The sequence below is a fragment of the Anoplolepis gracilipes genome, chromosome 7 (assembly GCF_047496725.1).
Source record: "Anoplolepis gracilipes chromosome 7, ASM4749672v1, whole genome shotgun sequence".
Classification (NCBI taxonomy): Eukaryota; Metazoa; Arthropoda; class Insecta; order Hymenoptera; family Formicidae; genus Anoplolepis; species Anoplolepis gracilipes.
The window spans coordinates 12,584,957-12,612,010 of record NC_132976.1 but is presented as its reverse complement, the minus strand read 5'-3'; the positions used below and the strand labels follow the sequence as shown (position 1 = coordinate 12,612,010).

The 27,054-nt window shown below is 29.5% G+C and overlaps 2 protein-coding genes across 12 annotated transcripts in view; one reads left to right on the top strand and one right to left on the bottom strand.

The window, feature by feature from the left end:
• The window catches only part of LOC140668164 (uncharacterized), a 73,292-nt gene extending 55,557 nt beyond the window's left edge, over nt 1-17,735 (bottom strand). For 2 of the 11 annotated variants that reach the window (XM_072896873.1, XM_072896874.1), the window contains exon 1: nt 17,376-17,735. In XM_072896873.1, coding sequence (XP_072752974.1) covers nt 17,376-17,519 — 144 coding nt within the window. In that variant the 5' untranslated portion in view covers nt 17,520-17,735. Of the gene's footprint in view, nt 1-5,715; nt 6,898-17,375 lie in introns of those variants that run through there. The other 9 variants (XM_072896884.1, XM_072896883.1, XM_072896881.1 and 6 more) reach the window with 7 other exon arrangements.
• A 3,406-nt stretch (nt 17,736-21,141) lies between these two features.
• LOC140667827 (eukaryotic translation initiation factor 3 subunit D-like) lies at nt 21,142-25,342 on the top strand. Its single transcript, XM_072896102.1, has 3 exons — nt 21,142-21,910; nt 21,976-22,021; nt 23,432-25,342. The coding sequence occupies exons 1-3, from the start codon at nt 21,737-21,739 to the stop codon at nt 24,892-24,894; spliced, it is 1,683 nt and encodes a 560-aa protein (XP_072752203.1). The 5' UTR covers nt 21,142-21,736; the 3' UTR covers nt 24,895-25,342.
• Nucleotides 25,343-27,054: the final 1,712 nt, after the last annotated feature.

Sequence of the window (27,054 nt, the reverse complement as noted above, 5' to 3'; positions counted from 1 at the left end):
TCATATTCAAGTATACGCACACACATGACATACATGCATGATAAGTGACTTATATTTTAAAATCAATCTTTTAAATATAACTAAAAATACAATAAATTAAACAAAATAAATTTTAAAAATTGATTTAGGAGAATAAAATCACATTAAAGAGGATGCTAAAGAGTAAGTATATCAAGAAAGATCATCATCAAAGAATCATTGATGATCTTGACGTATATTATCAAAGTTATATCCCTGAGTGACAGAAAGGTTTATAGCTATCGTTCATTTGTTCATTAAAAAATTATAAACAAAAGTTTATAAAGAATATAATTCTTTATTGAGTTATGGAGTTATTATATAAGCTATCAAATATATTTTGTTGAAATTTTTTTTTGGTAAATAGATTACTTTAACTTTTCGATGATATATATTTTGTTAAAAGATTATAAGAATAATTCATACACGGAGGATATAAAGTTTTAAGTCAAGTTCAAAAATTTCTTTGAACAATTTTTTTTACTAAAAAAATTATTTTATATACATATATTCTAAAGTATGTAACATATATATATATATATATATATATATATATATATTACATACCTTAGAATATATATATACATATATATATATATATATATATATTACATACCTTAGAATATATGTATATAAAATAATTTTTTTAGTAAAAAAATTGTTCAAAGAAATTTTATATATATATATATATTGTACAAAAAATGCATTGACAAATATGAAATTTTAGTTCTGTCTCCTCTCTATTCTGTCTCCGGGCACTGACTGATCAGGCCTCGGGAAAAAATGTAATGACATCTCTGAATACGGCTTATTATTTTAATTCAAAAATAGCAGACGTGTAGTAATATGCAGTAGTATCAATGGAAATATCGCAGCCACATAACTTTTAAGTAAACAAATACTCAAATTTGGATATTTCACACATTTATAATACAAAGCTTCTTCAACGCCTTTGTAAATGAGGTTTATTTGAAACGTCAATGGGGAGTACGGAAAATCCAGATCTATTTTCATTTTAATGATCGAAAATCACATATTAAAAGCCGTGAAAGAAAACTCAGGAACTAATATTAAGAGAATATCGACAGAAATCAGTGCTTTTTTTTATCTGAAAAATATTTCTCTTCGAAGACTGAATTATCCATACCAAATGCAACGAAAATAAAGGTCTTTGCTGACATATTATTCAATGAAGATCTGATGAAGTGTTTTCACAAAATATGTATTAAATATACTTTATATTTCATAGCTCACACACTTTGTTGAAATTTTTTGATAAATAGATTATCTCAACTTTTCGATGATATATGTCTTGTTAAAAGAATATAAGAATGATTATAAGAATAATTCATACACGAAGAAGTTCCAGCTCATTTTATATCCACTGTCAAATATTTAAATAACCGTCAAATATTTAAATAAATCCTTCGATGATGGATTAAACGAAATCGATCATATGTACATAAGTAGCTATCTTGACTTCTCGATTTATATAGTTTTACTAATTTTTTACAAGTACATCTTAAGAAATTTAGTATATTTTTTATCTGTTAAACAATGCATAAATAATGTATAAAATTTACAATAAATCCTAAATACCTATAAAGTGAAAAACTAGAAACTAACAATTTATGATACGAAAATGTAAAGTGTGTATGCAAATAGAAAAAAAGTACAAAAAATATCTTTTATAAATATCAAAATAAGAATGTATAAAATAATATTTTTGTTTTTATATTATATTATTTTTTTTAAATCGTATAGAAGCAACTAGATTATTTATGTGTTTTACCAAAACCGAAAATTATTTCTAACTCTGGTAGAGTTAATTTTTTTATTTCTAGTCATTAAACATTTTTTGCTCAATTTAATAAGTACTAGAATACTATGTCAGGGTGTGTGTGTTGTGTGCGTGTGTGTGTGTGTGTGTGTGTGTGTGTGTGTGTGTGTGTGTGTGTGTGTGTGTGTGTGTGTGTGTGTGTGTGTGTGTGTGTGTGTGTGTGTGTGTGTGTGTGTGTGTGTGTGTGTGTGTGTGTGTGTGTGTGTGTGTGTGTGTGTGTGTGTGCGCGTGTGTGTATGTGTATTATATATAATATTCATAAATGGTAGCAAAAAAAAATATATATATACATACAGAGTGTCTGTTTGTAAATGTTGGACCAAATATTTTGCAACTGATGGAAGTTATAAGAACGTTTAATAAGAGTGTACGGCTTTGAATCTGCTACAAAGTGCATATAAAATAATTTTTTTACTCGTGACCTTTTTTAGTTATAAAAATAATTTTCATTATTTTAAATATAATTACCCTTTTTTATATAAATTGCAATATTCTGCTTAAAAAGTTATAAGGGTACGATAACCAAAAATTGAAGTTCACGATATGTATATTTCTTACTTTAATTTGACCTAATTTTTTGTAATTTACATAATTAAACCATAAAACATCTAGTAAAATATTTATTTTTCGATTATCTTGCCTCAATATTTTTATGTACAGAATAATAAGAGGAATTAATTGATGTAAAAGAATACATAGTTGTCTTTAAAAAAATACGTCTCGTTACAAATTCATAATCGATTCCTCTCATTATTCTATGCATAAAAATATTGAGACAGATAAGCAAAAAATATTTTACGAGATATTTCATAGTTTACATAAAATTATGTAATTAAAATGTATTTCGTATTTAATTTTTGACCATCATATCCTTATAACTTTTACACAGAATATTTACACGAAGAACTATATATATATATATATATATATATAAATTAGGATAATTCCGTTTAAAAACAATAAAAATAATTTTCACAATTAAAAAAAATCATAAGTAAAACAATAATTTTATATACACTTTATAGTATACTCAAAGCCATGTAAATGTCTTTTCTTAAATTTTCTTGTAACTTCCACCAATTATGAGATATTTGTTCGCATATTTATAGGCAGAAATCCTATATATATATATATATGTATAAAACTAAAAGAAAAAGTTTTTCATGCAAAAATAAATTTAAAAATGTGATATAAAGTATTTCACAAAGTTTTGTTTTTAAAAAAATTAATTTTTAAAATTACGAAATTATTAATACATTTATATGTACTTTTTCAAACTTAAATAATTTAATGTTATATGCAGCAATGTGTATTTTGAGTGATAATTAAGATTAATACATTAACATAAAATAATTAGTTTTTCTAAAAAATTCATGTATAAAATAACTCTTCAAAAATATAAATTATATTATATTATTATATATGTTATTGTTATATGTATTGTTATATTTATATATTAAAAATCGCTATTAAAATAAATATGATGACATGTATACAACATAAGATTAAGTTAGAAGTTATTTTTTCTTTCTTTTAAACATTTATTGTACATATTTTGTGTATGATAGCAATTGTCGAAATAAATTCCAAGACATTCCATAAAATCATTAGAATCATGTAAATTTAAAAAAATGTAAATGTGTTATTAAGTTACATATTCATTTCAATTTTCACACACTTATACACTTTTCAATTTTTTTTTAATACAAAATCTTTTATTACAATTTTATTTTACATTTGTGATTTATGCAAAAAATTTTCTCTTCTGATTATATATCATGTATGTGTTAATTTGTACATACTTGTATATTCACAGACACATATACATACAGACAGATGATAACTTTTAAATAATATCCTTATTTGAAAACATTAAAACATGTTAAAAACATATTTTGTAAAATTTTAACATACATACATATAAGTACATGTGATAGAAAAACGTCTTATACAAAATAAAAAAATTTAGTAAAGCATAAAATTATGAAAAGAGAAACTATTTTTCGCCAGCTACAAAAAACTATATTGATCTTGAAGCTCCGCAAATAATGGCGTGAAGCAAAAATATTTTCTGCGTTACTTTTAAATTAGAAACTATCCTTAATATATCTTTAATACACAGCATGTTTTATTTTAATTAATATAGTCAAATATCTGGAAATCAAGAAATTAAAAAAAATATATTTCGAGTAAAAGTTATTTGGTTTGAGGTAAAAAAAGGAGATATTAGTTCGACCTTGGATGTAGGTTTCAAAGTCATATAAAGATTAATTTTTGTAAACGGAATTATTCTGATTTTTTTATATAAATCAATTTCTCATAGTATTTTATGTAAATAATTATGAGGGTATAATGGTTAAAAATTGAATATATATATATAGTTTACGAGATAATTTATATTTATATTTAAGTTAAGAAAATTTTACTTCCATAAAAAATATCTCGTAAAATATTCATCTTTCGATTATCTTGCCTTTTATATACAGAATAATGAGAAGAATCAATTGTTATAAGGAAAATACATAGTTTTTTTTTAAGATAAAATAAGTAGCTACTTTTACATTTTTTTGAAAAATAGCCAAACTTATTGAACCAAATAACTTTTTTCTTAAAGACAACTATTTGGTTTTGTTATATCAATTGATTTCTTTCATTTTATTTTATGCGTAAAAGTATTGAGACAAGATAATCGAAAAATAAATATTTTACAAGATATTTCATAATTATAAAATTATGTCAAATTAAAGAATGAAAAATATCTCGTAAACTAATCAATTTTTGGCCATCATACCATTATAACTTTTTACGTCGAATATTGCGAGGAATCAATTGCATAAAAAAATTAGTGTAGTTTCATTTAAGTTAACCTTTATATAAACTGGATACTTACATCCAAGATCAAACTAATCTTTCCATCTTTTTTCTCCTTTTCAACCAAATAACTTTTGTTCAAAATATTTCTTTCGTTGCTTTTCAAATATTCGACTGCAATAATTAAAATACACACCCTGTATTAGGGTGTCTGACAATAATCGCATCACCTCTTGTGTTCTAATAAATGAATTAAAGTAAAAAAATCCTCAATTTTGCATTTTTTACAATAATTATTGAGAAATTAATTAAAGTTCTCATTAATTATTATGAAAATCGTAAAACGGTGGAGGACTTTCCTCGGTTTAATCCGTTCTACACGAAAGATGTAATTATTACACCTTATATATGTATATTGTATACATATACAATATATAATATATACATAAAAGAGATTTTAGATATTTTATTTGTTTAAGTGTTCTCTATTAGATCATCCTGTATATACATAGAGCGAGACGGGAGAAACCGCTTATGTGGGAGTATGTATCACTGATGTATGTACGTGTGCGCGAGTGATGTACGTAATAAGACGCAATGCCGGTATCCGTGCATACGATCATTGGACAGATGTTTACCAGACAGAAAATATATATCGCAAAATGGACGGTTTAGAATTATGCATTCAGCATATTTTAAATGAATGGTGTCGGAGTAGCAATAACGAAAGAATAAAACGATGAAGAGGATAAAATGATAAAGCAATTACTTGAAAAGATTTCTTGAAAAGACTTGTAAAATGCACGTGTAAAATGAACCATAAATAGATCGGCAAAATAAGAAGTGAGTCAGAATAAATTATCGTGAAATCTTCGCAGAATTCAAATCGAAGATTTGATCAGTTCGCGTTTTATGTAACAATTCGTATTTTAAATTAAGTTTAAAAAAAGAATGTAATAGAATTAATCAAAGTCTTCTTGGATAATTTGCTGATGAGAAAAAGATAGAACAAAAATGAGATAGACCGAAGACTAATGACTTTCAACCACTTTCCGGTTTTACCACTTCCTCATCTTCATCCTTCAAACTTCCTGTTTGTCACACACAAGACTTTTTTCTCTTCATCATAAATTTTCTCTCTCTCTCTCTCTTTTTATCTTTTATTCTCTCTCTCTCTCCTTTCTCTCTCTTATTCTCTTTTTCTCTCTTCATTTATTTCAATATCTCGGTTGTCGGTCTAACCGAAGTATCTTCGACACCTTGTCAATTGACTAGCTCGTCTTCTTCACAAATATATATGTATATATATATATATATATATATATATATACATGTATGCATCTACATGAATCTTTGGAAAGGAACCCTGGACTTTGGAAGAGAAGAAAAGACACCTGTATCAAGTACGATGGCCGATGGCGTATTAGCACTAATCTCGTTTAATTAAATTGTCTTGTTGCGGAGACACTATAGATAGAAACGACGATCACGAAACGGCAATATAATTGTTAGTCCAATCGTATCTACGTATCGTATTGTCGGTGAGCTACGAGTGAGTAACACATACCGGTAGTGATTCGCATTAACATTTGTGGGATCGTGTTAACGACAAATAAGAGAAATATAGGAAAGAATATAGCTCAAGAGAAGAATAAATTATAGTACAAATTAAGAATATAAATGGATCTATATGTAATGACGTTTATATATAGAGTGTGTATGTGTTTGTGCGTGTATATGCCTATTAGCACCCAGGTGACACTCCGGACACGTACGAATAGTCGTTACGACGAGACGGAGGACAGAGCGAGAACGAAACCGTGAGAGGCACTGCTGGTCCCACTGTCGCCGCACCGACGTTGCGTAAAGCGCCGCGTCGCCGGCAAGACGACCTGCGGAGGCGGTAGGAGGGGTTGTTGGGGACAGGCGCAGGCGTCAAACCGATGAGGATCGGGTCGATAGTCTGCAACGTTGTTCCTCCCTTGCCGGCCGGCTGGCTCTACTCGCTCGCTCTTTCTCCTCTACTTGTTTCTCTTTCTCTTCCTATCGTCACCGCATCACTAAACTCCTCAGAATGACAAATTGGTGATTTAAGACTTACAAGGAATCCTAAAATGCTACATTTTTTTAGTTTCCGCATTTCGAAAAGATTTATCGATTATTAACAAAAAATAATATTATTTAATGCTGTATGTAAAAAAATTTGCCTTATTTAAATGAAAGTATAGTAATCAAATTATGTAACTACTATTCGCATTATATGTTAATATTTAATTTAATAATAATTAAAATTTTTTGTTTAATATCTCTTAAATATTTTTTTTTTAATTGTGGCGTATAATGATTATTTTTCTTTCTTACAAAATTTAATTAAAAATTTTTCAAATTTGAATCTCCGTCTCTCTCTCTGTCTCTCTCTCTCTCTCTCTCTCTCTCTCTCTCTCTCTCTCTCTCTCTCTCTCTCTCTCTCTCTCTCCTCTCTCTCTCTCCTCTCTCTCTCTCCTCTCTCTCTCTCTCTCTCTCTCTTCTATTCTTTCAATACTTTTTTCTTAATTCTTCCAATACTTTTCATTTTGGTAACATTTATTTTCTAAGTGAACTTTTTCTCCCCCTCCCCCCCTCTTCCGTCTATATATGTATGTATGCTGTTTGATGTAAAAACAGTTCCGAATTGCTTCTACATTCAGAAAGTAATTCAAGTTTCTTGCGATGATTCCGGTTTGCTTCATTGTACCAATTTTCTTGTTCATTCAAAAGGTCATAATGATGCTAGTTAAAATATTTGTATTTGTTTTTTTTCCGAATTTCTACATTCTTGTTTTACATAATACATATATGTAAAAGATATTAATAATTTGATTGACGTCAAACAGGAAAGATTCTTATTAAATATATAAACTTAAAGTAGTTGCTTTATTTATTAAAAAAATTGTATATATCAAATTATCTATTATATTTTAACTTTAAATTTTTTTAAAGTTATAATTAATTAACTTTTCTTCTTTAAATCAATTTTATTATTTTTTCTACTTTGGGAATTGAATCTTATTTTATGAATAAGTACAAAAATATTAAATATAAAAATACCATTTAGTCGAATTTTTGTCTAAGAAAAACTAATTTTAAATAGAGATATGTATAATTTTGAAATTTGTTATTAATGAAGTGTCAGTAATTAAATGTCAGTAATTAATTATCAAAAACTTTTTCTCTTACTTTTATAGCCGTCATAACTATTTATTATCTTGATTCTCTTTTTTCTTCATCAGTTTTTTAAATTTATACGTAATTTAATCCTTTACGTAATTATTCCTTTCAACTTATTATCATTATTTTTACGTATAGTTTATACACATACATTATTACGCATATGTTATTATTTCATTGTCATTTCCAGAGATTCTCCAAATCTCTTTTTTGATTCTCAAGGATTCACTTATTACATGCATAATGTTCATCAATCTCTTTGTTTTTCTTTTCTTTGTATTTGCTTTTCTTTTCTGTATTTTTTATTTTAATCTATCTCCTATTGGAGAGAAATACTGCAGTAAATCCTTATAAATTATGCCATAAAAAATTACATAAAACGAAATATTACATAATAATATTTATGATATATCAGAAATTAATAGAATATAAATGGTACACGCAAAATCATGGTATAACAGATATCTTATAAAAATATTATTCTAAAGAATATACAGATTATATTAATATGCATTCACAATCTGTGCTGTATCTGGCTGTGCTGTAATGCTGTAACTGACGTAGAAAAATAATTTAAAAATGAAATTTTCATCTAAGCTTCACTTAAAAAAACCCATAAAATTTAAAATAGATATAAAAATTATAATACAACCTATCTATGTTTTTTATGCTTAAATAATATCTAACGCGATCTTATCAGGGTTTATAAATGTCCGAGCAAATATCTCACAACTAGTTGAAGTTACAAGAAAGTTTAGTAAGAGAAATTTGCACGGCTTTGAGTCTGTTACAAAGTGTATGTAAAATAACTTTTTCTACTCATGACCCTTTCGAGTTGTAAAGATTATCTGCATTTTTTTAAAAATAGAACCATCCTAATTTTTTTATATAAATCGATTTGTCGCAATATTCTGCGTAAAATGTTATAGGAGTATAATGGTCAAAAATTGAATAGTTTACTAGATATTTTATATTTTAATTTTGACATAATTTTACATAGACTACAAAACATATAGTAAAATATTCATTTTTCTTATCTTGCCTGAATATTTTTATGCACAAAATAAATTTAAAAAATGAAGATAATCTTTTTAACTCGAAAAAGTTCAAATAAAAAAATTATTTTATGTGCACTCAAAGTCGTGAAAATTTCTCTTATTAAACTTTCTAACTTCAATTAATTGTGAGATATTTGCTCAGATACTTATGGACAGACTGTAAAACATTAAAATAATCGGTAACAGCTAAAACATATAACATCATATTGTCTCTTTCTTTTTTATTGAAAAAATAAATGTGATTTTAATATATGCATAATTAATTTTTAAATTACTTATTATTTAATATTATATTAAATAAAATGTTTTATGTTCTTTATTTGTATTAATAATTACATTAAAATTAATGACATAATATACAAAATTATTAAAAATTATTCAATAAATAACATAAAAAATAAATATCGTTAATTTTTCCATATTTTGCAAACAAAGCTTTATATGAAAAAATTTTATTCTATAGTTTTATTATAGCTTATTTTTGCATAAGAAAACATCTCTTTTCAATTACACTATTGATTGCGAATGCATATTAACATATTCTGTATATTCTTTAAAATGGTAAGATATTCAAGTTTTTGTAAGATATTCAAATTTGATTCGAAAAATATTGTTAAGTTTAACTAATACAATATCTGTGTGATAGAAAATTAAAATAATTATGTTATTTTTTTTTATTATCAAACATTAATCATATATTTTTTTCAATAAGTCTTTCATTTTTCTGTTCCTGTCTGGGGATCTGTATTCTTTCTGGCTACTTCTTTTTCTGTCTTTTCCTATCTGCCATTCGTCGTACTCATCACGTATCTGGCGCCACGATGTCGAGTCAGCAGCGTTGCAACGCGTCAGTGAACTCCCGGCGATCACCGTAATACGCGTGTTCCGAAAGTCGAAACATTATCCTCTGACGTTATTTGAAATATGATAAACAAATTTTTGTCAAAGTCGAATTTTTCTATACTATTATTTGTTCCTTCGCGGATTGTAAAAAAGAGAAATATAAAAATGCTATAGCTGGACAGTTTATAATTGTTATACTATGGGGTTAGGATTTATAATAAACTATAAACAATATACAAGCTGCATGATCACTATATCACAAATTGAATTTTAAAAATAACTTGTTATCTTTTTTATAATAATTGTTCTTCATATCGAAAATTTAACAGTAATATACAGGGTGTCTCATAACTAATGAGCCAACGCTCGTGAGTGGGTAGAGTACAGTGAACTAAACAAAAAAGTATTAAGTCATTTTGCGATTTTCGCAATAATTATTAAAATATTAATTAAAAACGCTTAGCGAACAATATTATACATATCTACAAGATATCCGGTAATAATCGCCCCAACTCTCTAGGGCAGATAGAGCAGGTCAAATTAAACATAAAAGTCCTGTATCATTTTCCGATTTTCGCAATATTTATTAAAATATTAATTAAAAACGGTCAACGTATGAGCGCATATAGCGCTCAGCATACGCTGAACATTTTTAATTAATAGTTCAATAATTATTGCGCTAATCGCAAAATGATACAGGACTTTTATGTTCAGTTTGACCTGCTCTACCTGTCCTAGAGAGTTGGAGCGATTATTACCGGACATTTTGTAGATATGTATAATATTGTTCGCTAAGCGTTTTTAATTAATATTTTAATAATTATTGCGAAAATCGCAAAATGACTTAATACTGCCAATGTGTTCAAAATGATTCAAAACAGTGAGAAATCACATTTTTTAATAATTTTTTCTATTTTAAATTATAGAGAAGGCTGTTTTCGAGAAAAAAATTGTTTTCCAGATTTCTCCGCCGATGTGTTCAAAATGTTTTGTTTTAAATTTTTCGGGGATGGTTCTTATATGATTTTTTCTAAATTTTTTAATTATAGGAGGTTATGTTTTCGCGAAAAAAATGTTCTTCCAGATTTCTCTGACAATGTGTTCAAAATGTTTTGTTTTAAATTTATCGAGAATGGTTCCTATGTGGTTTTTTTCTAAATTTTTATATTTAATTTTTCAATTATAGGAGATTATGTTTTCGCGAAAATAATGTTTTTCCAGATTTCTCTGCCAATGTGTCCAAAATGTTTCGTTTTAAATTTATCGAGGATGGTTCCTATGTGATTTTTTTCTAAATTTTTAAATTTAATTTTTTAATTATAGGAGGTTATATTTTCGCAAAAAAGTGTTTTTCCAGATTTCTCTGCCATTTAAAATTTTTTTCGCGATATATGTATAAATAGATTGAAGAAATAAGCAATCAAGGATATCTTATTAAGTGAAATCTAAAATTTCTTACGAAAATTATTATATAGAGAGGTTTTGAAAATTGAAGAATTATAAATTGTGTGAGAACTAATAATAGCGAGGTCAGTATTAGGTAAAGGCTTTGAGGTCCGCGCGAAGCGCGGGGCGAAAAGCTGGTATGATATATTGTGTAATATATGGATGTATATGCATGCGTGCGTGCGTGCGCGTGTGTATGTGTGTGTGTGTTTATGTGTGTGTTTATGTGTGTGATATATACACAGACTTTTATAGATTACTAAACTACTAACTTTCGTAGAAGTATATATAATAATATAATTTATAAAGAAAAAAGAGAAAAAGAAAAAATGCAAGAGAAAATATGCAGAAAGAAAAAAAAAGAGTAAAAAAATGAAAAAAAAGAGAATACTTTTTAGAAGTTCTTTAGATTTTGAATGAAACATGCTTATAAGAAAGTTTTTTAAAAATATAGAACTCGAGATCTGAATATATAGAATGTCACTAGAAATTATCATTTGAGAAGTATTTCTCAAGAAACACATTATGCAAAAAAATGTTTCAAACAAAAGTTGCTTGGTTTTGAAGGAGTAAATAATAGGATTTTTATGACCTTATAAATGATATTGAGATCATTTTGAAATTTTTAAATAGAAATCCCTGTTTTTTATTACAAATGTTTATAGTTGATATCGAGATATTTCCAAGTTAGTTGTAATTTTTTTATGTTAAGGTTCCCAAGTAGCCATCGCGGCCATATTGGAATTATAACGTCATAAGCGAGAAATAATACTCTGAGAATCCTTGCGTGCCATTTTAAATAAAAAGATATTTCGATGAAACAAGACTACAGATCGCTTTAGCACACTTGTAAAATTGTCCGAAAACTAAGCTTTTCCCTTGACAGTTGATAAATAATCGTAAAATGAGTGTCAAAATAAGCCTATTTGAGAAAAAAACGGTTTAATAGTCTAAAGAAGTGGAAAATATTCCTTCCACATAGTATATCCTTTATTAAGCTTAGTTTTCGGAGTATTTTACAAATACTCCGTGCTGAAACGCTCTATAGTATTGTTTCATTGAAATACTTTTTTATTTAAAAATGGCACGGAAGAATAATTTGGCTGTCAAAACGTCGCTTTCAAACATCAATGTGAGACAAAAAGAGAAAGAATGATTCAGATAATACGAGATAAAAAAGAAGAGCATAATGACAGGGTTCTTATTCACTATGGTTGTTGCCACCGTCAACTCAGAGTTTCTCGGCGACTACTCGGGAGTCTTAAACATTTCCTAAAGTGTTATGAGTTTTTAAAGTTTAAATATCGCATTAGTATTACGCATAATATACATACATATTACGAGAAGATTCTTCGGTTAAATTTACTTTCGTGTGTAAATCGGGAGATATATATATGTACTTATACTAGTAAATGTTAATGTTGCCACTTCAGTAATGTTAATACATATCGCGCAAGTATTCTGACATGTCAAAATACATACACAACGACGTGTAACGATAATGAAATCGTTAAAAGTTATAGACTCACAATCAGTATAGTGATAATTTGATGTCGCAAAACACCCAAATTTTGATTTTGCTAAACTCGGTCTTTTAAATAAGTTAATCTCAAAAGAAAAAGCAGGTTCATGTCAAGTGATCACTCAATTGCCTTCGTTCTATCTATCTTTCGGAAAAGGTATCGTTTAAAAAATTTCGTACATATTATCGTTTAAAATTTCGAAGTTGAACTAATTACTCCGAAATGTTGGAAAACCTTAACAGCTTTTAATCGATTGGCTCACTGTCAAACTGTAGAAAGCCAGCACACACTTACATACATATATATGGAATCCGATATCCGTCACATCCTCGTTGTAAATCCTGAATAACGCAAAGAATGATCATTTTTGTTCACATGAGCATAGACTGAAAGATCATAGCAAATTCTTTCAAAAGTCATTTTTCTTATCTCCAAAAGTATTTTTATAAATGAGACTGTTCTTGTCGGTTAAGATTTTTGAGTCACTCCCACTCCCTTGTTCAATGAGGAATAGATGCCTAGTTAAAAGAAATAGCTTTTATTATTTCATAAAATCCCTCAAAATTTTAATACATTCTATTTTTATTTATTCTAAAATTATCAAAAGGTGTATCCAGACTATTAATTTTTAGATGTAGCCCACACTGCATGTAACAATAATTATATATTAAGATTTAAGTAATAAGGAAATTTCATGATTAAATATAAAATTAAATTGAATTAAACATAAATTAAAATATATTTCTTGAATAATAAAATGTTTTTCATTTTTAAACAGTTTTTATCCATTTATCTGCAATGACGCACAGTAGCTATTACAGAAAGACGCGTCGTAATGTCTAACATCGATCCGAAGTAGCGCAGGCCACTCTCGAGCGATATCCGCCTTGACCACGCTTCGATCCGCGTTAAATAACATATATTCATGACCTATATAAACCCGAGAATTCGCTGCTTTCTATTCAACATGCTGAATATTTAAGAAAGGAAAAGTGTACATGGAACCACGATGAATTTGTGTCTAAATCCCCGCGGGCAATAGAAGAACTAGAATTTTTTTATTACGCAAAAGAATATCATCGCTTTATACAGCTTATACAATGACAAACTCACTCGTTACTCTATCATTACGGTGGACATAAACAGGCTATCTTTTTTAATGAAAACAGTGTTGTATATCTCTCTTTTTTGTCATCATATAAAAAAATGTTTTAAACAAAATTAATAGAATTTTGAATGGCAAAAAAGTGATTATCTTGAATTTCAATGTCATTTTTCAAGGTCATGTAAAGATTAACCAAGTTTATTTAAATAAAACTATCCTGATTTTTTATATAAATCAATTCTTCGCAATATTCGGCATAAAAAGTTATAACGATAGGCTAATCAAAAATTGAATAGTTTACGAAAATACATACTTTAATTTGTAGCAAAATTTTATATAAGCTAAATATGTAATATTTACTTTTGATTTTACTTTAATATTTTTATGCACAATATAATATAAAACATAATTTATAAATAATTTGAAATTATAAATTATTATAATATATATTTATACTTCATTATATTATGATAAATATTCTCTTAATAAAGTATTTAAGTTAAATAAAAAAATTTCAATTTTTTACATTTTATTAAATTATATGTTTTTTTACTAATTATTTAGAAAAAATAATTCTGACATAATATTAAAAAAGTTCATTAATTTATCAAAAAAATAAACTAGTACTTGGAATAAAAATTGTGCTAAATATTTAGTATAATGTTTTTTTTCGTATACAATTCTAACAATGACACAATAACGAGCAAATGTAAATGAAATATAAACGCAAGTAGGAAAGAAATATAAAACAAAAAAAATATAACACAAATGGTATAACGAAAAGATTATACAAGTATGAAAATAATGATATTTCATTTCACCAAAAAAGACCACAAAATTCGAAGCATATTATTTAGGAATCTACTCTCTGTAATATAAAATAAAAACGAAAATAATCCGTGAGAAATGTAAGTTAATTCGAATATTTACTACAAAATTTATAATATAACCTGATTTCAAAAAACTCATGTCAAGCCCACACATCATTTTGCACGAAGTAAATAACAAGACGAATCATATGCTTATATGTGCAACTCGTAATATTTTATAAATTATATTTCAATAATGTCAACATTGCTTGAGTTTCTCATAGGCTTAATCGATAGGCTAAATCTTCATTATATGTATAACAAAAGTATTTTTATTTTTGCTCGATGAAGAGGTGTTATAAAATATATGATATAATTTCAATACGGAAATCTTCACTTAAAAAGATTATAGTTATTTTTTTTTTAAAGAACAAATACACTACATTTTCAATCTTCGACAAGATTGAATTAGTGACGCTTAGTTGAATAAATGTGACAAACAAGATTATATGCAAAATGTTTTATGACAAAAATATTCGAAATTATTTCAATTGAGTTATACAGAGTCAATCGTTAAAAAGTACAACTTTGAATATCTCTCAAAAAACGTATTACTTGAAAAAATGTAAATAAGTATTATGATCAAATGATAATATATATCAATATATACCTCTAATATAGGAATCAAAAGTTAATCATATCGTAGGATCAAAAATGAAAAGATAGACATTGCCCACGATATTTCAAATTAATAAAATTTTTATAATTTGTGAAATAATTACATTAACTCTATATCGTTGTATTAACTTTGAACAATGCTACAACTTTTATTATATTGAAATATCCGTATTATATAAAAAAATATGTATATCTCTTCTTTAACAGCTTTTGCAAACAATTATATTTACAGTAGAATTCAGTTTATGCCGTTTAACGTGATATATATTTATTACGATTTATCTCTCTTACAATTAGTTTAAAAGATAAAAAGGAATAGCCACTTACAGCAGAAAACACACTGTGTATATATATAACGTTAATTAAAAATTTAATTGAAACAAATTGGTATAACTTGATAAATCTTCCATTACATACTTTATCAAAGAAAGTAAGATTGTGCGAAAAAAGAATACAGATACAGTGCACAAAAGATGCAATAATATTCTAAAGTATAAAAAAGGAAGAAAGAAGGAAGGAGGATGTGCTTGTTTTAAAAATAAAATATTAAAACATAATATTTATATAACGTCGTTTATGTATTGCTACAAATTGTACAATATAATAGGTATTCGACGAGTATTGAAATTTATGACAAAAATGCTGGATACAATACAATGCTGGAACCAATTCCTTGTGATATTACATCATCAAATTTTGATTTTATTCTTTTTAATGCCTTCGTATTTATCACATACATATCATATAACACGCGAGTTAAACAGGGTCTAAAAATTTACATAAAATTATCAACATAGACCTAGCGTACTTGCTTACGCTTTCGCTAAATATTTGTATAGAATAATATAGATTCTATTTAGATTGTTATAATTTAATTAAATAAATATTATATTGTATTTTAATAAAATTCATCCTGATGATATTACCGATCTTGGGCTTTATAATATAATTACACTATAGTAATATAATACTTTAAATATATTCAATTGTTTAATATGCAACAACATAAAAAAAAACTGGGAATACAAATTGTATCACACAATATTAAAATACTCAACATCGATCTATCATTTCCATTCCTTTTCTTTCTTTTGTTTATTTTTCATCATGAATTCCAACACATTTTTATCAAAAATAAAAAGAAGATTAACATTTAAAAAATACATAAAAAAATTTTAATTTTCCTGTATATAATTTTAAATATAATAAATTGTGATAAATAATTGTTTTGTTTTATACATGGTTCTTCCATTAACAAACAAAAAACAAGAAATTTTTAAACTAATATTTTTCTCAAAATTTTCGTAGAATATCACGGAACTTATAAGGTTATTGTAGTTGCATATACATATGTATTTCTAACATAATATGTATAAGAAACTATATTAATCTGATTTCGATCACGCTATAAGTCACAATAAATTATTTATGTTTTAACAGCTGCATATTCATACTTTAGATAAAATTGAAAAATGAACTATATAAATATACCAAAAAAAAAGAAAAAAAATTCGCACAATTATGCATTTTAATTGCACTTTCTAAGCATCTCTCTCTCTCTCTCTCTCTCTCTCTCTCTTTCTCTCAATTTTTCTCTTTTATATTTAAAATGAAATATTTCTATATTTTGATTCTCGTAAAAAAAAAAAAAGAAAAAAAATTTACAAGCTTAGAAAGTAAAAACCGCGTTTTCCCCGCATAGTTATTTTTTATCGTCTCAGAGTCAACGGTTGAGTCTCAACGTTTGCGAGGTCAATAACACTTAATATTCTCTCAAGAGAAATATCCCTAACCTTTAGCATTTTATTGAAAAATACTCTTTGACATACTCTTTGTATTGTAACAGAAAACAGTCACGCGATGCACTATATGTAAAGGAATGGATCATTCTTGGAACGATCAATCGAAATATATAGATTGCTGGTATTTATAAATCGACTTTATAAATCAACGCTCATCGCTCTTCTCCTCGGAACGCACGTCAATATGGCCGTTCAATTTGCATCACAATAGGTTTAACTCGTTGCTTACACTCACCAGATATTGCTTGCAATGTTTTTTATGCTTAATGCAGGCAGGACGCTTCTTTTTCTTGGAGGTAGTGGCGGCAGTAGCGGCGATCAGCCCATTACCAGACTTTTCCTTACGGGGTGTCGATAAATTCGACTTGTTCGCAGGCATTTTTCACTCAGTTCCAGCTATTTTAGCTACTTTACTGTTGATTATTATACCAATTATTATACCAATAGTTCGCAAACGTCAATGATGATCAATAAAAATAGATTTAACAGTCCAGTGATAAAAGAAAAAAGTTGATTGATAATGACCCAAACTTTCTTATTTCACTTTACACAAGGCTAAGCACGGATGCACGTGTGCGCTACTGTATGTGCGCATTAGACTGTGGTCGGAAAAATGATAGAGATGCTTCGAAGCATTAACCAATCAGAATAAAGAAATTTTTAGTTTTTTGTCCTGATTGGTCAATCAAACGCAACCTCTGATACACATTTGACTAAATTCGACCACATTTGATCTGAAACCACACCCTCCGCATTGCTACTTGATTTGTCAAATTTGAATTTTGCGCCATAGTTTATAACAATAGATCAAAAGTAAAAAAAATGGAATAAAAAGATCTTTTTATTATACGTTTAAAATATATATATATATATAATTATTTTTAGAAGCTTGAAAATTAAGAGAAAAGATACAAGCTTAAAATTTTATTCAAAATATTATTTATATATATATATATATATATATATATATATATATATATATATATATATATTTAAAAAAAGATTTTTTTCCGTTTGCTTGATTTTTGATCCATTATGTTATGAACTATCACTTTACGTGTACATACTCACACACACACGCACATACTCACAAAGTGATAGTTCATAATATAACAGGTCAAAAATCAAGTAAGAGAAATTTAAAAAATCTTTTCTTATACGCCTCGAATATTTAGATAGATCGGTACATGCGTACATTGGGCAGGTGTCGAAAGAAAAGAATTACATTATAATTACATTATAAGTAGTGTTCATATAGCCATAATATCATAATTTATAATGACAGATAATTTTAAGATTAAATTTACACAGTAATGACAAAGATATAATCAAATACTGAATATTTCTAAAATTAAGACCGCTGTAATTTAGAAATAAAGCAGAATTTCCACCGATTTCAATCTCATTTTGCTCCGAATTGAAACCAGATTAAGCGCTCGGTGAAAACTAGACTAGAAAATCAATTGTGTATTTCTGAACAGAGGGAAGACTGAGGGTGTGTTCCATATGAACGCTCACGCGCTGTAAGCGCTCACGCTTATAAGCGCTATTTTCAATCGTTCCGTTTGCTGCTTAAGCGCTTAAAATTACAAACGGAAAATTGTTCCTTTTGGGTGCATGAGCATCGTGAGCATGTAAAAATGGCGGAAAAACAGATTGTTCTTTTGTGTTCGCTAATTGTAATAATGTTCGAAATATTGTTTGATGACGATGGAGATTCTTTAAAATTTAATACAGAAGTAGAAAACATTCTTTTAATTCTTAATAAGTATCGCGAGAAAATTGCAATATTACGCTTAAAGAATTACGTAGAAAAGATTTTATCATCATATACCAATGCACAATTTATTAAATCACATTTTAGTTATTAAGTAAATATTAACCATATATTAATCACATTACAATTTAAATCCATTTTTCTGTTCACTATGCGATACCACGGGTGCGTTCCATATGAACGCTCACGCGCTGTAAGCGCTCACGCTTTTGCTGCCCTACCTCGATGAAATAAGCATTTGTTAGCACAAGTTATGACATCACAGTGACGTCATTAATACCTTTATAAGCGCTTATAATTCCAAATGGAACAGCGTAAGCAATGCTTATAAGCGCTTTAAGCGTGTAAGAGTCCAAAAGGAACGCACTCTGAGAGAGGCCATGCCGCCATTCTTCATAAGACACTTTTTCCTTACAGTATGCTAGTGCCAACTGGATCCATTTTAAAGCGGGAGAAACTACATGGCTAGATTCAAAGAGTAAAAAGGAACAGGAGGGAGCATATGGCTCGAGCTAAACGGACGGAAATGCCTATATATACCAGCATAAAAGTGGACACTCAAAATGGCTGCTTATGGCTGCAAAATGGCTATATACGCCAAAATTGAATGGCTTTTTGGAAATGCTGGAAGAACAAAGTTTTAAATATAAATATGGAATATACTTAATATTTTTAATAAAATCAACTCAATAAAATTAAATTGAAATATATAATTTTAATATGCAACAAATAAAATAATATATATTAATAATATTGAAATTTTAACACATTGTTTACTGTCCTTTAAATAGTATATCTAAATAAAATATTAAATTCTTGTTATTATATTGATAACAATTATTAACCGATGAAATATTATCCCATAATTTCGGGCTGTTGTTGTTATGCCACAGGCCTGACAATGCACCATAATTTTATTTCACTATTTTTTTTTAGAATTAATAATTGTGCAAAATAATACGCGCATGTGTCTCTCTGACAACAGCAGCAGACGATGCTAATAAAAGTGGACACTCAAGATGGCGGCTTCTGTCAGCGATTTGGCTAGCCCCCACCACCGATACATTCCCTCCTGTTTCTTTTTACTCTTTGGCTAGATTCATTTTTCGATATTACCACGGACTAAGGAAGAGGGGGACTAAGCTTAAACCTCTAATTTAGGTAAGAGGGGACGTCACGTCAGACGTGCAGGGGAAACTGCTTTCCGCCATTTTACTTTCCACATCTCATACATGTTTTCAGCTCCGTAAAGTTAGCCAAAACACTTTGATTTTTTTATCCGTCCCCCTGTACACTCCCACCTAAGCATGTACTTTGTAATGCATATACAATTCCACATGGGTTTGCACCTTGCATAGCTACATTATTAAAAAGGAATTATTTAAAATTAAAAAAGATTTATTTAAAATTTTTTATAAGTTACTAAAACGCATGCGCGCGTGACCGCAGCGCACGTCCATGTCACTATACGTCGCCCGTCGTCATTTTACCGCACATGATTTTTTTCATTTTTCGAATAAACTATGGACCACCAAACGTTGTAAAGAATTTATTCGTGACCACCTAACGATTCTGTATCGAATAAGCTCTTGTTTAACTCGATTGGACGAAAAATAAAAATATTCGGCTAACTTTACTTCAAAATTTTTATTATTTAATTAAAAAAAACGATGAACCATCAAACGTTTTAATTAGACTACCAATCACCACCAAACGACCACCAAACGATTAGTTAATTTTAATTATAAAAAAATCAAAGTGTTTTGACTAACTTTATGGAGCTAGCGTGGCGTCTCTCAGGTTCAGTGTTGCCAACTTGGGCGATTAATCGCAATTTAGGTGATATGAAAAGCAACTTTGCGCTCTAAACTTTGATTTTGCGATAGGCGCCAATTTAGGCGATATTGTTTGGGTAATTTTGCGGTTTAGGCGATATTTCAATATACAGTCAGACCTCTTATCATACGACATTTTCGGTCCGGAATCTTCCCCTTTGATCGACAAAAATTTAAGAGTGGGGGTATAATTCCCCTTTCGCGGTCGTAGCATGAGAGGATTTTTTATCGTAGGATCATGGGTCATCTACAATGGCCGTAGAACGTAAGGTCGCAAGCAAATTGACCAATGGCAGTCAAGCATTTTCGAAAATGCTTAACTGTCATTGGTCAATTTGCTTGCGACCTTACATTTTACGGCTATTGTAGACGAGGCTTAAGAGGTTTCGTAGTATAAGACGGTCGTAGGGTAAGAGGTCCGACTGTAATGCTAAAAAATTAATCTACTATTATATTATTAAAAATAAATCTAAAAAAATCTACTTTTTGAACGCTCCCACAGAGGACTGGGCAATTTAGGCGATTTTAAAAAGTGATTCTGGCGCTTTTCAATAATCAGTAGTTGGTTACATCGCTCAGGTTTCTCTCTCGTACCGCCGCGTGCCGCGTAGTGTGTAGTGTGGCGCAAAGGTGTGGTTTGCATTTCGATACACGAAAAATTCGGTTGAAGAACGTTACACTTTCTTTAGGAATGAGAATTTTTGAAAATAATTAATATTTTAATATTTGGATTTTTCTGAGTTACCGCGTGCTTACGTTGATTTTGTCTCATCTAGCTCATTCTGGGTTTCTTACTGTGATTTCCCACATAGTTTTTATTAATTTTACGAGTGTTAAACATCAGCGTTGTAAATTTTAGACGCAAGACAGTTTTAATCGATTTTACATCTATCATTTAATGGTCAACATTTACTAAATCCTTTAACAAGGGAAAGTTGAGGCCAATAAAATTCAAAGAAGAAGAAAATTCGATCGAGTAACAGTATGACAGAAGTGGACGTAGTGGTGCTGGTCGATCCCGTCCCAAAGGAGGAGGTGGCCCACTTCCTCGCACCGGCGATCCAACACAATCTGGACGGCTGGGGTCCGTGCGAGCTGCCGGATCAATTTAAGGACATTCCTTATCAGCCATTTTCCAAATGCGATAGGTTGGGCAAGGTGAGCATATGCGAGATCTTTTGTCTTTCGCTGTAAATAAGCCTCATTTATGCCTCCCATTATAGATTTCTGACTGGACGACGCCGGCCTTCCAGGATAAAAAGTTCCCAAGTACGTATTTCGTCTCTCTTTTGATTGATGTTCACTTAACTTCAAAACTTGGAAACGGTAATTCTGAAAGAGAATGGTCCTCCTCACCATTTTTGTTAAAACTTAGCAATATTATTTTTGTGTGTAAAACACGAATTCACAAATAAAAATCGTCGCTCTACAACAGAAAAAAAGTTATAACGTGTTAAAAAGTGACAGTTGCGAGGTTATAATTTCTGTGATATCAAGATGTGCAAGAGCAGACTACCTGAGCACGCGCAGTGACCTGTAAAAGTGGGGAAAATTACAAATTTATATTGAAACTTCTACGCAGTACTGTTAGCCTTGGTAGTTTCCATGCTTTCAAGTTTTGTTATATTTTTTTATGGAGGATGGGGCAAAACCCCATTCTCCCTGTGCACTTTTACCTAAGCATTCTTTTCTATATGTATATATAGTATGTACAATGCTATACTATACTATGTATGCATACATAGTATGTATATACATGCTAGAAAAGAACGCTTATAGGTAGGAGTGCACAGAGGAGGCGAGGGTTTGCCCTGTCCCCTATAAAAAATATAACAATACTTGAGAGTGTGGGAACTATCAAAGCTGACAGTATTGCGTGGAAGTTTCAATATTATTTTTTATTAAACCTATGTTTGAAATCTTACACCAAATTGTAATTTTGCACACTTTTTCACGTCACTGCGCATACTCAGGTACTACTCTCCTTCAGAATTACCTTGGAAACTTTGAAGGATTTGGGAGCAGTCTTATTGGGATTTTTTGCATTGCATTTGATTGATGAAAGGCTTTTATGTAATTAAATTTAAGACTGAATTCTGGAACGAAAGGTTTGACAGATGTATATCATGCTTGATGTACTATATCAAATTCTTTAATTTTTATAATTTTCTACATTTTATTTAAATATAAGAATGAATTTTGTGAAGAATCCAAGGTATGCATATGACTGAATAGTGATACATAATTAAATCTTGATCGCAATATTATAATTTGATCTTAAATTAGATTTATAATATTGAAGAGGCTGTTACATAAACAAGAAGAAGCTATTGTCAATGATTATGTATATTATATATATATATATATATATATATATATATATATATTTATATAAATTTTTTTTTTTTATTTATATATTTTTATGCAGTAAATCCATTTTTATTTTATCTAAAAATAGATACTCTTGTAATTTTCTATTTTATTGATATTATATTGCATTAAAAAATTATAAAAATGTTATACTAAAGATCTCTTCTTGTGCAAAATGTTTATTAACGTATCAATTTGACATAGTTTATTATTCATAAGAGTTGTACGTAACGATCAAGGTATTGCTTTATATCATGTTTTTTTATGAGGAATATATCAGATAATGTATTAGTGGCGTATTTTTTTCAGACAAATATACATCACAATTTGGTTCCGGCAGTCAATATGCTTATTACCACGACGAGGACGAGACTACTTTTCACTTGGTGGACACTACCCGTGTACAGAAACCGCCATATCAACGTGGCCGCTTCCGTCATAATCAGCGCAACTTACGCGGTCGTGGCGGTCAACGCGGTGGGTTGAGTCAGATGCAGCAGCTAGGGAAGCTCAAGTTGCGAGAACGGGAGCGTAAGGGACAGGCGAAACGCTGGGGCAGACAGCAAGGTCTACGTAATTACAAGAATCAACCGCCCAAGATTCGAGATGCTTCCGTGACGGTGCGACCAGACTGGATCACTATCGAGGAGATGGACTTCCCGCGATTGGCCAAGCTCTCGTTGCCCGGCGTGAATGATGGCGAAGATATACTGTGCTGCGGCTCGCTCGAGTATTATGACAAGACGTACGACCGCGTGAACGTCAAGAGCGAGAAGCCACTGCAGAGAATCGATCGTATCTTCCACACGGTCACAACCACCGATGATCCTATCGTCCGTAAACTATCGAAGACCGAGGGAAACGTTTACGCCACCGACGCTATCCTGGCCACCATCATGTGTTGTACGCGCAGCAATTATTCGTGGGACATCGTCATCGAGAAGATCGGCGACAAGCTGTTCTTCGACAAGCGCGACAACACCGAGTTTGATCTGTTGACTGTGAACGAGACCAGCGTGGAGCCACCTCAGGACGACGGCAATTCGCTAAATTCACCGAGAAATCTCGCCCTCGAGGCGACTTTCATTAATCATAATTTCTCGCAGCAGGTACTCAAGTCGAACGAGCCACATTACAAATTTGAAGAGGGCAATCCGTTCATCTCGGAAGAGGAGGAGAGCGACGTGGCAAGCGTGGCTTATCGTTATCGTAAATGGGATCTCAACCATGGCATTGTGCTCGTCGCTCGATGCGAGCACGACGCCGTGATGCAAGGTCCCAATAACGAGAATCAATTCTTAACAATCAAGGCATTGAACGAATGGGACTCGAAGCTGGCTAATGGAGTCGAGTGGCGTCAGAAGCTGGACACACAGCGCGGCGCGGTTTTAGCCAACGAATTACGCAATAACGCCTGCAAACTTGCCAAGTGGACGGTTCAGGCGTTGCTCGCCGGTTCGGATCAGCTGAAATTCGGATACGTATCGCGCGCTATAGTACGGGACTCCAGCAAGCACGTGATTCTGGGTACGCAGCAGTACAAACCGAACGAGTTTGCGACACAAATCAACCTGAACATGGACAACGCGTGGGGTATTCTGAGATGTATTATTGACATTTGCATGAAACAGAAGGACGGCAAGTATTTGATAATGAAGGATCCAAATAAGCCTATGATTCGGTTATACGATATTCCTGACAATACCTTTGAGAGCGAGGGTGAGGAGGATGAAGACGACGACGAGCCTGTTAATGATGCGTTTCAAAGTTAACAGTAACAACGTTAATTACGCGCCCATCGTTAATTGATAACTGTGAGATGCATAACATATGTTACATCATTTTAACTACATGTATATATTTTGACATAATAGTTATGTAAAAATAAATACACAATTTTTGTAATAACTCTTAAATATAAAAATAACAGATATCTGTTTAATAGACATATAAATCATAATTGTGTATCAAATTAGAACTGAGGAAATTGTGTCATGTCTATTTCTTTAGCACCACCATATTGTACGTTCAGTTTTTCTAGTTCAGACTATCACTCACTTTCCTAGACTGGCATCAACTAATTTTTTACCTCTTAAATTAAAAGTAATTTTTTTGTAGTATAAAACTTGCATACATATTTTCTATTTTGATCAATCTTTTCAACATATAATGTAATTTATACGTAATACAATAATTTTAAAAACGCTGCACTATTTAATTATTATATTAATTAAATATTTAAATTAATGTGATGAATTAATATTTGAATCGAATTTCTGTAGCTATATCAAATGATTCTTATGTTTTTAACTTATATTATTTTATTTTTAAAATTATATATAATTCCAAAAAAGATATACTTACACGCTTTTCGACTTACACTCTGAGTTTATCAAGAAAAAGCTGTTGTATGGGATCAGTTGCTTTTTGCAATGCAGGGATGTTAGTACTAATATTTTGGCAAATTAGCGTGACTTCAACATTTTTATCGGCTGAAAAAGAGATTACATACATTTTTTTTTAATTTATACGTATATGTATGTATGTACATACATATATATCTTTAATTATCAACAATTTATACTCTTTACAAAAGTACAAATTATTAAAGTATTAAACGCCCGAAAAAAAATTTCTTATGTATAGTTATGCAGAATTGAATATAATTATACAATATTCTACACAATTGTGTAAAAATATGTATAATTATAGATGACCCCGTATAAAACGTTACGTATATTTATATATAAATGGATTGATAGCTGCAATTAGAATTATGTATATGTAAGCTTATACATACTTATACACAATGCCTACAACATTTTATGTATAATTATATATAAAATGGACAAATTTCGTATATAAATTTCTATAATTAGATACGACCATTTTTGTCTGATTATATATAACAATTTTTTATCGGGCGTCCTAATTATGTATATCCAGAGATTTTTAACATATATATTCTACAATAAAAAATATCAAATTTAATTAAAATGCTAATAAAGTCAATCATTTATTGAATCTTTTTTACATATTTATAAATATACAAAATGATATTTATTAATAAAATATTTTATATAAATACTCCGGCAATTGCAACTAATTACTGATTAATTAAGGCTCCTGAGTAGTCATCACGGCCATATTGAAATCGTGACGTACGTCACTATTTCTCGCTTATAACGTCATAAGCGAGAAGATAGCGAGAAATGACACCCTGATTTATGTTGCAATCAACATGTAAATAAAAACACATTTACACGAAATAATACTACCAATCTTTTCAGTACACCTGTAAAAATGTACGGCTGGTAATCTTTTCTCCTGACAATTGATAAATAACTGTAAATTGAGTCCGAAATGAACCCTTGAAATGCGGAAAAACACGCGATTTGACAGCTGTCGAAAGGAGAGGAAAATGTTACTTTACACAGTTTATTCCTTACACAGCTTGGCAGCCGTACATTTTCACAAGTTTCATAAATACGTTGCACATCACAACACTAGCAAAAAGCAAATAATTACGACGTAGGTTGCAATATAAATTGGGCTGTCATTTCTTGCTTCTGACATATTTCCCAAAAGAGAGAAAGAGACAGAACTATATGTCGCCACCGTCGACATCGAAGTTTCACGGCGAGTATTCGGGAGCCTTAAATTAGTTGAATAAATACATAAATAATGGGAAAACGCAACAAAGATAAAACTTAATTTATATTATGTCGATTATACATAAGATAAAAATAATATATTTTTCTTTCTTATACTGTGAGTATTGAAAACAAAATAGAAAATGCTTTTTAATTTTGCCTGTATATGTTATACATATATATATATGTTATACATATATATATATATATATATATATGTATATATATGTATATCATATTTATTCAGCTAATTTCAGTAATTGGCTGCAATTGCCATAA

Coding starts and splice junctions, on each gene's coding strand:
- LOC140667827 (XM_072896102.1), top strand. CDS start 21,737: ATGACAGAAGTGGACGTAGTGGTGCTGGTCGATCCCGTCCCAAAGGAG. Junction 21,911..21,975: donor AATGCGATAGGTTGGGCAAG/GTGAGCATATGC, acceptor CTCCCATTATAG/ATTTCTGACTGGACGACGCC. Junction 22,022..23,431: donor CCAGGATAAAAAGTTCCCAA/GTACGTATTTCG, acceptor TATTTTTTTCAG/ACAAATATACATCACAATTT.